General features: G+C 34.8%; 1 protein-coding gene across 9 annotated transcripts in view; it reads right to left on the bottom strand.

Moving 5' to 3' along the window:
- The window catches only part of Akap13 (A-kinase anchoring protein 13), a 236,686-nt gene that overhangs the window by 51,611 nt on the left and 172,630 nt on the right, over nt 1-12,445 (bottom strand). For all 9 annotated transcript variants that reach the window (XM_010621018.1, XM_010621021.1, XM_010621019.1 and 6 more), the window contains 2 exons: nt 10,246-10,354; nt 360-402 (listed from right to left, as the gene is read on the bottom strand). In XM_010621018.1, the coding sequence (XP_010619320.1) occupies nt 360-402; nt 10,246-10,354 (152 nt within the window). The remainder of the gene's footprint in view (nt 1-359; nt 403-10,245; nt 10,355-12,445) is intronic.

Raw genomic sequence — 12,445 nt, 5'->3', positions numbered from 1 at the left:
AAAAAAAAAAAAAAAAAAAAAAATGCTAAAACACACCCATATATTATAAAGCAAAATGCTATCAGATTTAGGAAAAGAAAAAGCATGCATAAATTTATAAAGTCAAATATAAGTGTATTTTTACATAAACACAAATGATCTTTATCATGAGAAAGAGTATAAAGAATCAAAGTGGAAACTATTGAACATACTAACTTTAAGATACAATCCTCACTTGATAATTATTCCAATTTATCACTCAAATAATTAAGAATCTAAAGAGCTCATATAATTTATTTTACTTAATTAAATGTCAAAACATAGTTTGGATTTTCTTCATGTCATCTGGGAAAATTAATAACAAAAGAAATGGATAGTACCTTTCAGTCAGATTAGCACTGGTGTTGTGGAAGAGTCGTGAATCTAGAAAATAAAAAAAGGCAAAGAAAAAGTTGAAACAAAAGGATTTTACCTTGATGATAAGTAAAACACTAAAAAATTAAGGATACAGCAAAAGTAGAAATAAGTGTTTGAAAGTCAGTGCATGGCGTGTCCTCCTTCAAAAATTTTGGAATTAGAAAAAACTAAAAGCTTTCAAATAAGAACAGTAGTACACAGTGAATTTCCTATGAAGAAATAAATTCCATCTGGGCTCAAGTTAATTGCAAAAACCCAACACCAATATCTATTTCAAATGCTTTAATAAATACAAAGCCTGTTTAATTTCTGTTATCAGTGTTCAGCTTTCACAGGCCATTTTCCTGAGATGTCATCACAGGAAGAATATAAATGCCATATTTTTCACTGCTAATGATGCTTTTACATATTTCTATACTAAAAGTTTAGTATTATCTGATATTTTCCCGAGAAGTCCTACCCCCCCCAAAAAAAACCCAAAATCAGCTGGCTTAAAACCCCTTGGCCCTGTGACTAATTTAGGGTAAAACATCTCAACTTTAGTTCCTTATCCATAAAATGAGATGGACGAAACAGCTGGCAAATTTGTTTCCAAGTAGGCAGTAATAAGATGAATGAGGCAGATGTATTCTTCCTCCAACCCTAACGAAAGGATTACAAGTGGATGTATTAAAATTCTAAGTTTAAATCTGATAGGGCAATACACAGAAAAAAATGGAATAGTATATCTTTATTTTGATTTATTACATGTTAATAATATTTGAACTACTGAGGGCTTAGGTGAGAGCAAGGCCTCAATTGCAAAATGATAAATGGCTTTTAGTTTTAATGATAATAAATATAGAAATAGTTTCCATGTACATTGCAGGTAGAAACAGCTTGTTCAGTAAAAGGTGGACAGAACACCTCTTTCCCTTTGAGACTGATTTCAAAATTTTAGAAATTACTGCAAAACTTTAATCTAATACAGATTTTAAAATGTTCCACAACCAGATTTCCAGCACTTGAAACTTTCAAAACTCCTAATTGATTGCAGATTCTGGCCAGAAATGCAAAACTGCCATTACTACTAAGAAATTAGTCAACAGGTGGAAATACTGCATGAGAAACTTCAGAAGTAAATATAACTATTCAGAAGATTGCCTTCTATATTTTTTCCTACTTTGATAGTCTTCTATTTCACTTATTATACATGGCTAAAAACAGTCATACAAGAGTAAGGTAAGCAGGGTTAGAATCAGGACATCTGAGATCCACCCCCAAGTTGTGTACCATCAACATGTGGAACTATCAGCATTTTAACCGTATAATACCTTAGTTAGCTTCAAATCAATCAATCAATCAATCAATCAATCAATCTGGGCCAGGGATTTAGCTCAGTGGTTCCACCGCCTGTCTTGCAAGTGTAAGGGCCCGCCAAAGAAACAAACAAACAAAAAAAACACTTTTCCCATCCAAGGGCCCTTTGATGATATAAGCTGCATTAAATTCTCCCAGGCTGCCAGAATTCTGCTGTACCTTTAAACAAATATTTAGTAAGTTTAATATGAACAAAATAAAAATAAAACACATAAAACAGAAAAATCCTAACATGAAGCCTGGGGAAGAATAAGCTACTAAGAGATTTCTGTGGAGTGAACTGAAAACAGTATGTTATTGGGTCCTGGGAGAATCCATGACTCCTATAGGATTTTCAAAGCTGAAAAAATTTTAGATCAGATACCATAGTCTCCTAGACATGGTTCTAAAAACTGGTCAATTCACCGAAGCAAAGTAACATTAAGCCTCCAGAACATTTTAGAACATAAAACAATCAAAGTTACTTCTATGACAAAATTACAGATAGAAGAAATTTGTTATCTGTCATTAAAGTAAGGCCATAAAATACTATTGCTGGTAAATAACATGTTCAATCAGATTTAGAGAGTTTTGCACACATTAGAGCTTCCTGGTAACAAATTTGGGAAACATGGCATATTGAACACTGCCTTGAAACTTTACAATGTACACACATTAACATTTTAAACCTGCTTAACTCAAAAGAGTTTACAAAATTTACCAGGCTACAAACCAACCCCTTCTTTTCCCACTACTCAATTCTCACATTTTTGAGTTGTAAAGAACAGATTTGGGAAATGCTACACATTAGATACAAAGCTTTTATGCCTTTAAGATTTTATCATACTAGATTAGTTGAGTGACCAGTGCTGTTATGGGATTACAATTCTACATTAATGGTATAAGAAATACAATTGAGGGGCCGGGGTTTTAGCTCAGTGGCACTGCACCTGACTTGCAAGTGCAAGGTCCTGAGTTTGATCCCTGGTATTGGAAAAAAAATAAGAAAGAAATATAACTGAGAATGATTTATCATGACTTGGCTATTTCCTAGACTATTACTAGTATTTTGAGATAAAACAGATTTGAGAACTTCTAAACACTCAAAATTGAAGTGGATTTTTTCAATTTTCCACCTATTACAATTATGGTAATATAAACATCTTTCTGTATCATTTGTCAAATCTCTTTAACAGTAAAAAATATACTGAACATTAATAAGACCTCCAATAAAAACTAAAAAATATACTGAACATTAATAGACCTCCAATGAAAACTAAATTAATTAAAATCTGTTTGTTATTTGCTCATGATACTTTCCTGTAAAAACAAATATTCCAGCCAGAGTAATACTTGCATACTGCTGCAACCTTCAATCAAGAGGTAGAAGGGAATTAAGTTAGGGTGCTCAATATTATAGATATAATTGTTTGAAAACCATAACATTACAAAGTTTCAAAGGAGAAAAACTATGTAAACCTTATCACCTCATAAGGCCTAAATTTAGTTTTTTTTAAAAGAAATGGTCTGAAAAAATGAGAGAAAAAGAATTGCATTAGCTTTTAAATATCACAGATGGACTAGATAAGTGTCTCATAAGTCAAAAATGAAACTGATATTGTCTAATGAAAAGTTTTGTGAAATTAATCCTCAGTCTTAGGTTACAATGTGAGCTGGGACTACTATATTCTTTAATGCCTTTGAAGATATGTTCTGAAAAAGCTACCTTGGGGCCTCTGGGTCAATCAGTTAGTAGTATAATGAAGTAAAAGCTATTTTATCCAAATCAATGTTTAAAGGCATGCATGAGGTCAAACCATTTGTAAAAAGATCGAATATAAGGGATAAAAGTTAATTTTAACTTTCAGTGTAAGTTTTTAGTACCAAGCTTACAGCGTTTTCAGAGCTTGTCAGACCCTGGAGAACAGCCATGGACATCAAAGTTGCTTACTTACTATGAAACTCCTCCTCATTATCACTGGAATAAGAAGAGCCAAGAGAAAAGAGTTTTGGATTTAAGGAGGAGTGGAGAGATGCTGATGGAGGAGATCCGCCTTGCCAGCTCCATCTGTGGCTGAGCAGAGAAGTGGGTCAACAGAAAAACAGTGCATGCACAGATTCTGCCAGGATGAAGTAAAAGGCACTTCCACCCCACGTGGGAGTAGAATATCATGGCCTATGGTGAGCTAGGAAAGGCTGTCTAGGTGAGCAATGTTAATTTATGTTTTCCTGAATATCGGGAATTATAATACAGTTCCTTAAAAGTATATGGAAACAAGAGTATGGTTTTCCTCAGCATCCTATACTGTACTTCACTCTCCCTCAACTTCCTCATTTCCACCTCTGCACAGACAATGTACACACATACACTGGTGACTGTTATCTTTCTCATCTTCACCTTTGCTTTCAAAGCTAGACTCATGCAACTTACTGCTCACCTTTGGGCACATATTCCACAAGCAACTGAAACTAAAAGAAGTTATTTGTTTTTTTTTCAATGACCCAATTCTCCTACATTCTTTCAATTAGTGAACAGAATCTAACATCTAACTAATTACTCAAAATAGAAACCTGGGCACTACCTTTGAATCTCTGTAGCACACATTGCCTAGGCTTCTCGAACGTCGTCTTGATCTCTCAGAACCTCAGGTTTCCCCTGCTGTGGCTGCTCTAAGACACCATGTACCATCATGGGAACCCCTTCTGCTAATTCCTAACTTCTTCTCCTGGACCTGTAGTAGGTCTAAAGCCATGATGGCAAGTGTTTTAGTGACCGAGGGCCCAACTACAATCCAAAACCTGCTTATTTATCGCAAAATGCCAACACTGAACTTAAACCTGAATACTGCGGTTATGGTTTAGAAAAAACAACTCATACATTAACGTTTTGTCTTAAAAGAAAAACACAGTAACAGAGCTTTCAATGAAATCAACAGCTTTTTATGAAAAAGTAAAGTTTGCATTTGGCGTGCTTTCGCACAATTAGTGTGATCTTTGTTGTCGTATGCATGCTGATAATTTGTCAAACCTTGGCTCATACTTTTGTCAATTTGAAATCAACACATGCAGCACTCAGGTCATCTGTTAGTCTGTTTCTTGTATCAGTTTGATATAATTCAACTGAAAACAGCTGCTCACAAGCATAAAATGATCTAAATAAAATTAAGAAAAGCAATCCCAAGTGCTTTGGCAGAGAATTCCACACTTTAAGGACTTAATTTTCACAACTAGCAACTGTGCTGACTTCTGTCATTCCTTTACATTCCTATTCTTATCTTCTCAAATGCTGCACACAGGTCAGGCCACGTGAAAGCTCGGATAAGTAGCGGCTACTGAGTAGTGGCACAGCGTATTATAGCCCGGGTCAGCTTCTCCCTTCTGAGCATGTACGTGGCCCTTATGTGCACTGTTATCCTATGTGAGAGTGCCGGTATGATGCTGCAGTGACTTGACTCAGGTGTTGTGTCTGGGTTCACTATCACTGATCTGAACTGTTTTAATCTATTTAAGTGATTCTATTGCCTTTTGGAAGAAGCCCAAATTCCTCAGTTTAACTTTCCGTATACTAATATACCCAGCTAATTCTTAGTTTCTGTTGGTCTAAACTTCAATATTATTTCTTATTATTAAAAGCCCTGAAGCCCAACATTTTCACAACACTGAATATTTACTTTAGTTACTGCATTTACAATTTTCTAGTAGATTCATTTGTTTTGTTTTCTTTTTTTTCTTTTTATTTTTTTTGGTATCAGGGATCGAACTCTGGCCCTTGTGCAGCAGGTGCTGGAACCACTGAGCTACCCCGGCCCTTGTTTTCTTGTCTATAGGTTGTAAATATGGTCAGGAAAAAAACTATATCTGTAAATTTGGTTTGGTCTAGTTTGGTGCATGTCAAAGGGAAGATACTCAAATATGCAATGGATAAACAAAGGAATAAATCAATTAAGACATGAGCCTTAACATCTGAAATGAAAGCACAGAACATGCTCTATGACTACTGACATGAAAGCCACTCCATGCCCTAGATCAGTGATGGCAAACCTTTCAGAGCTTTCAATGATAACGGTCTACTGTGGCACGCATGCAATAGGTTCACCACCACTGCAGATAAATGCTAAGTAATGTCAGACTGTTTGCCAGCTAGACACAATGACAAAAACATATGTATATTTGCTTTCTGGGCAGTGACAATCTTGTGCAAAGTAGAGATACCACTATAACATGTGTTCTGAAGTAATTCCAAATGTGAAGCCAACTATGGAAATGAAAATGATCTGCCTTATTATCTAGACTCCCAAGAACATTCCCTTCTTGTGTTAGGAAATCATGGATCATAAGGAAAACCTTATTATATGATTATCTAAGAAGTATCCCTGACATATGAAAAAAAAAACTTCACCATATATGGAAACTATGATAACAGTGACTCAATTTTATACTGAAAGTATATACTCATATACATACACATATTTAGGCCCCACACTATGTACATATATATTATCTGTTATATGCTAAGTATATATGTATATAATAGTCTTTTAGTTTAATCACAGTATCAATAAAAGTCAAGTTTTTTTTACTAAACTGTTCTGACACATCTGTTTATGATATTTTTCCAAGAACTACATTACAAAAAAGTATGTATTTCAGTAAATTTCCATCCCACTGTCCATAGATAGGAGAGGTGAAACACAGAAAAAACAGATGAAATGATCTCATTAGCACTGATGATTAATTTTCCAGAGGCTCACCCTGATTGTTGATCATACGGAGTATCTTTTCATTTACAGTAAATTATATATACTGTAAATGCTCTTAAGTTCAGTTATCAAGATGGATTTTGCTTTCTCAGTCTAATGCAAGCTATATAACTGCAAGCTAGTGCGCCCATTAAAATATGCATAAGAAACTTGGCAAAGTCACATATAGTGAGCGATGGTATAAGAATGAGCTCAAGGGTAAATGATATTTGCTATTTCTTGGTAATAATGAGCTATACAAAATGAAGGGGAAAATAAAATCTAATTAAGCGGTACATTAGGTCAAAACATCTAATGGGTAAAATTCTCCACTAAACATTATCATTACTAATGTACTTAAAGAGTTCTGGAGAAAAAAAAGAGTTCTGGTTACAGTCAAGTAGTTTCTTCATCGCTTGAAGCATCTTCTGGGTGGAAGCAATGGAATGTCTAAATACAGCATCATGGAAAGGAATGATCTGCAATAAATGGATTCTTCTGTATATGCAGATATGAGATTTGTGCTTACATTCTGTAAGAAACTATCAAAATTCCCAGCACGTTGTGAGACAGAAGCCCTAGGCACTCCTCTCTGATACAAGAAGAAATGCCATGAACACAAACAAGGCAGTCCTTCCAGACATGTCTCCTGATAGCCAGTGTACCGGCTATGCTGATTCTCTGAAAAATGAGGCAGCAAAATGTTTGTTGTGTTCCCACAGTGAGACAATTATCACAGCTTTCTGCCCTAAATAAGCTTCAAGCTTGAGTGCTTCCCACCCTAGAAAGTGATCAGAAATAGTTTAATCACCTACTTTAGTCCATATTTTCTTCTACATCAGTGAATACTGAAGATCCCAGCTTAGAAATAACGCTGAAAAAGTTTGTCAGTTCTTTCTAATGTCATAAATGACCCAACATGAGATTTCAGACAAGAGCTCAGTGGATACACATTTTCAAAATTACTCAAATGTTAATAACTGTGAAAGACTGAGGAAGAAGCAGTTAGTGATTTCCTTAGAAGCAGAAGATAGGGCACAGGCAAGTAAAAGCTGGGAAGCAGTCAGGTATGACTTCAGAAAGCATTGTGTTCCTACACAAGCATGCTAATAAGACATAGCCTCTTGCTAGACAATGAGGACCAGTTTTCTTGCTTCTGCAACACTGCCTGAAGTCTGGTCAGAAAAAAATAGGCCTTGATACTACTGTGGTTGCTGTGAATTATAGCACTCCATAAAGGTAACAAATACTCATTTACAATATGAATTATGCTGAGTAACTTAAATAAATCAAATTCATATTTAATCAATATCACAGCCAAAGTGACTGAGGCAAAGAATTTCTATAACAAAGCTCGAGTAACACAGCCACTAAGTGTGCTTACAGTAAAACATCAGTTAAAATAGTTCAAATTTATTGAGCACTTTAGGCTTTAAAAATTAATTCTAGATTTTTAATGATGGCATTGTTTGGCAAGGAAGTCTATGACCAAAGTTGAAACATGCAAAATCTAAGCCATTTAGAATTGGAAATATCAGTTGGTGGTATATTATGTAATATCCAGTTGTCCTGAGCTTTAGGAACAACCACTCAAACTTTAACAGAAGTATTAATCTTCCCCTTAATAGTAAGAATTTTAATATTACCAAAGATTCATCATTTTTCTAAAATGTAATAAATATAATTGAGAAATTTAAAAGCTGTGTATGGGGAAGGACTAAGGAGAAATAGTGACATCAAAAAAGTGTTGATTTACCTTCTAAAGGTAAGATATGCCAATTTGATGAAGTTGGACTAGTGATTATTCAAACTTGCATGAAGTGTACACCATAAATCAGAATGAAGACATTACACACTTATGAAGCGATTAAGCTCTTGCTTAAAACTCTAGACATCAGTCTACTACTGATTTCAAGTCTTGAGAGCGGAGCAGAAATTTCTAGCAGCAAGAAGAAAATCTCCATCTGCCAGAACCTTTAGGATATTATGTTCTGAGAGTTAGACACATAGTGTTTAGACAGTAACTGAAAACACAGTTGAAAAACATCTTGTTTTTTGGAGGAAAAATAATGAAGTATTTCATCCATGAGGAAAGAGTGTGCCACATAATATAGCAAAAAGATCTCTTGATGGGACACATTTTGTTGGCATGGATTATGTGTTGCTATAGGAATAGACTCCCAACACTTGCTGGTCATGGTACACAGAACTGAGACAGCTCACACTGACTGCTTTCTTGTTGTTCTTTGACTACTGAGCTCCAGCAATCTGGCTCATCAAATCCAGTATGACTGCTTAGTTATAATTCCCTTTCTTCATGATCAGAACCTCTAACTCAAAGCTAAATCAAACCAAAACCAAAACTAAACAAAAACAGGAAAAGCTATGTTTGTCACAATTCTGTGAAGTTGTATCTGCATCTCTAAGAATATGTCACCATTAGGCACACATTTGTATTTAAATGTCATCATATGGAAACAAAATTTAACAGAACCATTTATATGCCTGAACGCCACTGTGAAAGAAAGATGAAGTCTCTAGTAAGCCATGAAGTGAAAAAAAATCCCATTAATGTGGTACAGCTACTTCTGTCTCCACCTCTTAGAAACTGAACTATATCACCAGACACTGAAGAAACACACTCGTAGTCTGTGTTTACTCCCTTGCTTCAATACCTAGAAAATCTGTATTTGGGGGAACAATTTGCATTCTTTGGTTTTCTGAGACAAGGTCTTGCTATGTATAGTCCAGGCTGCTCTTGAACGTAAGACTCTCTTGCCTCACCTTCATAGGGCTGGGACTACAAGTTGCTTTTCTGAGATAAACATTTATTCAATTCAAACATGTTTTTATGCATCCTTGATTCATAAACCCCCAGCATGAATGGATACCACAACACCTCAACACACCCTTCAAATACAATTGATCTGAAGCTGAATACAGTTCCATTAGTTACCTTCAGATCTAAAACCTTTAGCACCTGCTCAAACACAAAATGTATCCCCAGTCTTTGTCCTTCAGGAACTGGACATGTTTTAAATGTTCAGTCCAGTACTCTATAGTACCCTGAGATCATTAAAGACAAACACCAACTTCAGAGGAAGAACTTCAGAATAAAGGAGACTCAAGAAACCTGATCACTTAATTTAAAATTTGAATAAGGTCTGAATATTAGGTAACAGAATTCTATTGCTATTAACTTCCTGATTTAGATTAGTGCACAATAAGCATTTCAGGGAAAAAAAGCTTTAAAAGTAGAGAAAGAGAGGCTAGCAAAATAAAGCAGCATGATAACATTTGGGGATCCATGTAAAGAATATAGGTAATTCTTCAAAAGAAAAAAGTGTTTTTTTTTTTGTTTGTTTGTTTGTTTGTTTGTTTTTGAGACAGGGTCTCACTATGTAGTTGAGACTGACTTGGAACTCATTATGTAGCCCAGGCTGGTCTCAAACTCACAGTGATCCTCCTGCCTCAGCCTCCCGAGCGCAGGGATTACAGGCGTGTGCCAACACGCCCGGCTAAAAAGTTTAAAACTTTGTGTCATTTACCCAAAAATATAATGAACTTAATTTATTAATGAGACTTTGATGTAGCAAAAGGAGATGATCCCAAAGCTGACTCTTGGTATTTTTTTCTATTTTAGTGCTTAACCATTTGTTCAGAGGAAGAAATAGGTAATTTTTGGAAGGTAATGTCATAAGGCATTAAAGTAAGAAAAATGACAGCAAAGTGCTTAGGATATATTTCATTTTCTAAATAGTAATATACTTACTGTCTAATCCAGGATGGCTGATTGTCATTAATGAGATGGATTTTGTCAATGGAGAAGAAATGGCTGATGTACAGTAATTAAATCCCTGTTGTTTAGATCTGTGACATGTCTGCAGTAAAAAAAAAACAAAAACAAAAAAACAAACCCCCCCCAAAACAGGTTTTCAGCACATGTTCTAATACTTGATAAGCACAGAATGCTAATACACAATACAGTAAAATAATACAGATTAAAAGGGAGGTGGAAAGCATGCTTCTCAGTCATATAGACTTGGATTCCAGTCTGCCTCTGCCACTTAACAGCTGCTCAACTTTAGAGAAGTTATTCTGTGTTGCTAAGCCTTAGTTTTTCCATCCCAAATAGGGATAATTTGAAACTCATCCTTTACAGTGGTTTTACATCCCTCAGCATTCAGCAACATTCCAAGATCAATAAGTGCTGAATAAATACCTCAGAATATAATACAATCCAATAAAACTAATTTCACTGAAGATACCAATCTGCCAATAGTACTTGTTCTTTGAAATTTAAACCCCTATAGAGATATAGTTAAGTAAGGTATTAGTAATATTGTTCTGATTTTAAAGAGCTGGAAACTGAAATCAAAGTAAGAAGTATTTCCAGATCATATATAAAAAAGCTGTAAATCTGGAAAAATAAAACCTAAATCTTTTTCATTTCTTCTTCTAAGATTAGACTGATTGTCCATGAGGGTGAGGATGACTGAAATGTGGTAATTTAAAGGCCTTAGTAAATTACCAACAGCTTCAAGGTCATGTAATAAAACCAACTACAAAAGTTCCCGCTACACACTCCTGAAAGACAGTTGTCACACCTTTGGTGATGAGGGCTCTTGCCCCTTTTTGAGAGAGCCCATTCTAAGTGTTAACCAGTAATTTTCATTATTAGTAGAATGAAATCTGTCTCCTTATGGCTTGACTATACTGAAAAGGAAGCACTGAAAATCCACTATTGACATTAATGCAAGTGAGCCAAGGACTTCTGATTATTTAGAGCTCCATGCGCAACAATGGAACTTGAGGCAAATAGTTGCTATGTTTCAAAAAAACTCTGAGGTCTGAAAAATGACCTTAGTGAAAGGCAGAGACTTTCAACAGGAAGTTGGCTATAGACTTGTACAGATCACACAGACACAAGCAGCTCAAATAGCCACTCTAAGGTTGTGTATTAGATGAAAAACCATGGATTAGCAGAGTTCTAGGAGGGCTATGCATAGCAAGGCATTAAAGTGTTGACATTTATCCAGAAATCTTGACTTAAAAAAAAAAAAATCGAATCAGGAAATCTATTTTAGAAAGGCATCACTTACTAAAAGACAAAGTCATATGTAAAATTTAGTCTAACAAATATCAAGTATCATTCCCAGAAAAATGCATCACACAAAAGAAATAAAAATATATCACACAAAAGACATAAAGAAGTACAAAGAATATCTACAAATATGCATAAAATATAGAAATAATAAAAATATAGAAGTATAAGGAAAACTGAAATGACCATTCATTAAATTTTTTTCTATTTTAAAGACATGGAAAGAAGCAGTGAGACCAGTCAGGAATTTTGAATTTAATACTGCTCAGCTACAAGTTATGCAGCATTAGCCCAGTCACTGACATGAGCCTGAAGCCCTCACACATAAGAGCTTGAGATGAATCTGAAGGTATACAATGGCTCCATGTCTATGATTTCCTTCATAAACCTATACTTTTTATAGTTTCCCTGAAAAGTATTAAAAAATGTGTATTTCTTGAAAATAATCTAAGGATGTTATACATGTGAAATGCCTTTTTCAGATTTTCATAGGTTTACTTACCTTTATCAACCCTGTAAATAACCACAAAATAGCTGTGTTTTCTTCTTTCTCTTACCATTAAGCTTAAAAAATTTAAATCACTTACTTCATTAAGTATATTCTCTACATTTTTTTTTAATAATATAGTAGGCCAAGTATTTTTTAGAAAGTGAGAAAGCTCTTTTAGACCTCAAATTTGATTTTCATTAGGCCTATAATATTCTCTTTATTCATCAGGCTTTGTATGAGTACAAATGATACATTCATTACTAAGACAATCTTTTGGGGGCTGGGGATTTAGCTCAGTGGTTTCGCCACTTGCCCTGCAAGCACAAGGACCCAAGTTCGATCTATAGTACCGGAAAGAAAAAAGAAAAAAGAAAAAAA

The sequence above is a fragment of the Fukomys damarensis genome, unplaced genomic scaffold (genome assembly GCF_012274545.1).
Source record: "Fukomys damarensis isolate Sample0158 unplaced genomic scaffold, DMR_v1.0_HiC HiC_scaffold_7, whole genome shotgun sequence".
Classification (NCBI taxonomy): domain Eukaryota; kingdom Metazoa; phylum Chordata; class Mammalia; order Rodentia; family Bathyergidae; genus Fukomys; species Fukomys damarensis.
This window is presented reverse-complemented; position numbering and strand designations above follow the sequence as displayed.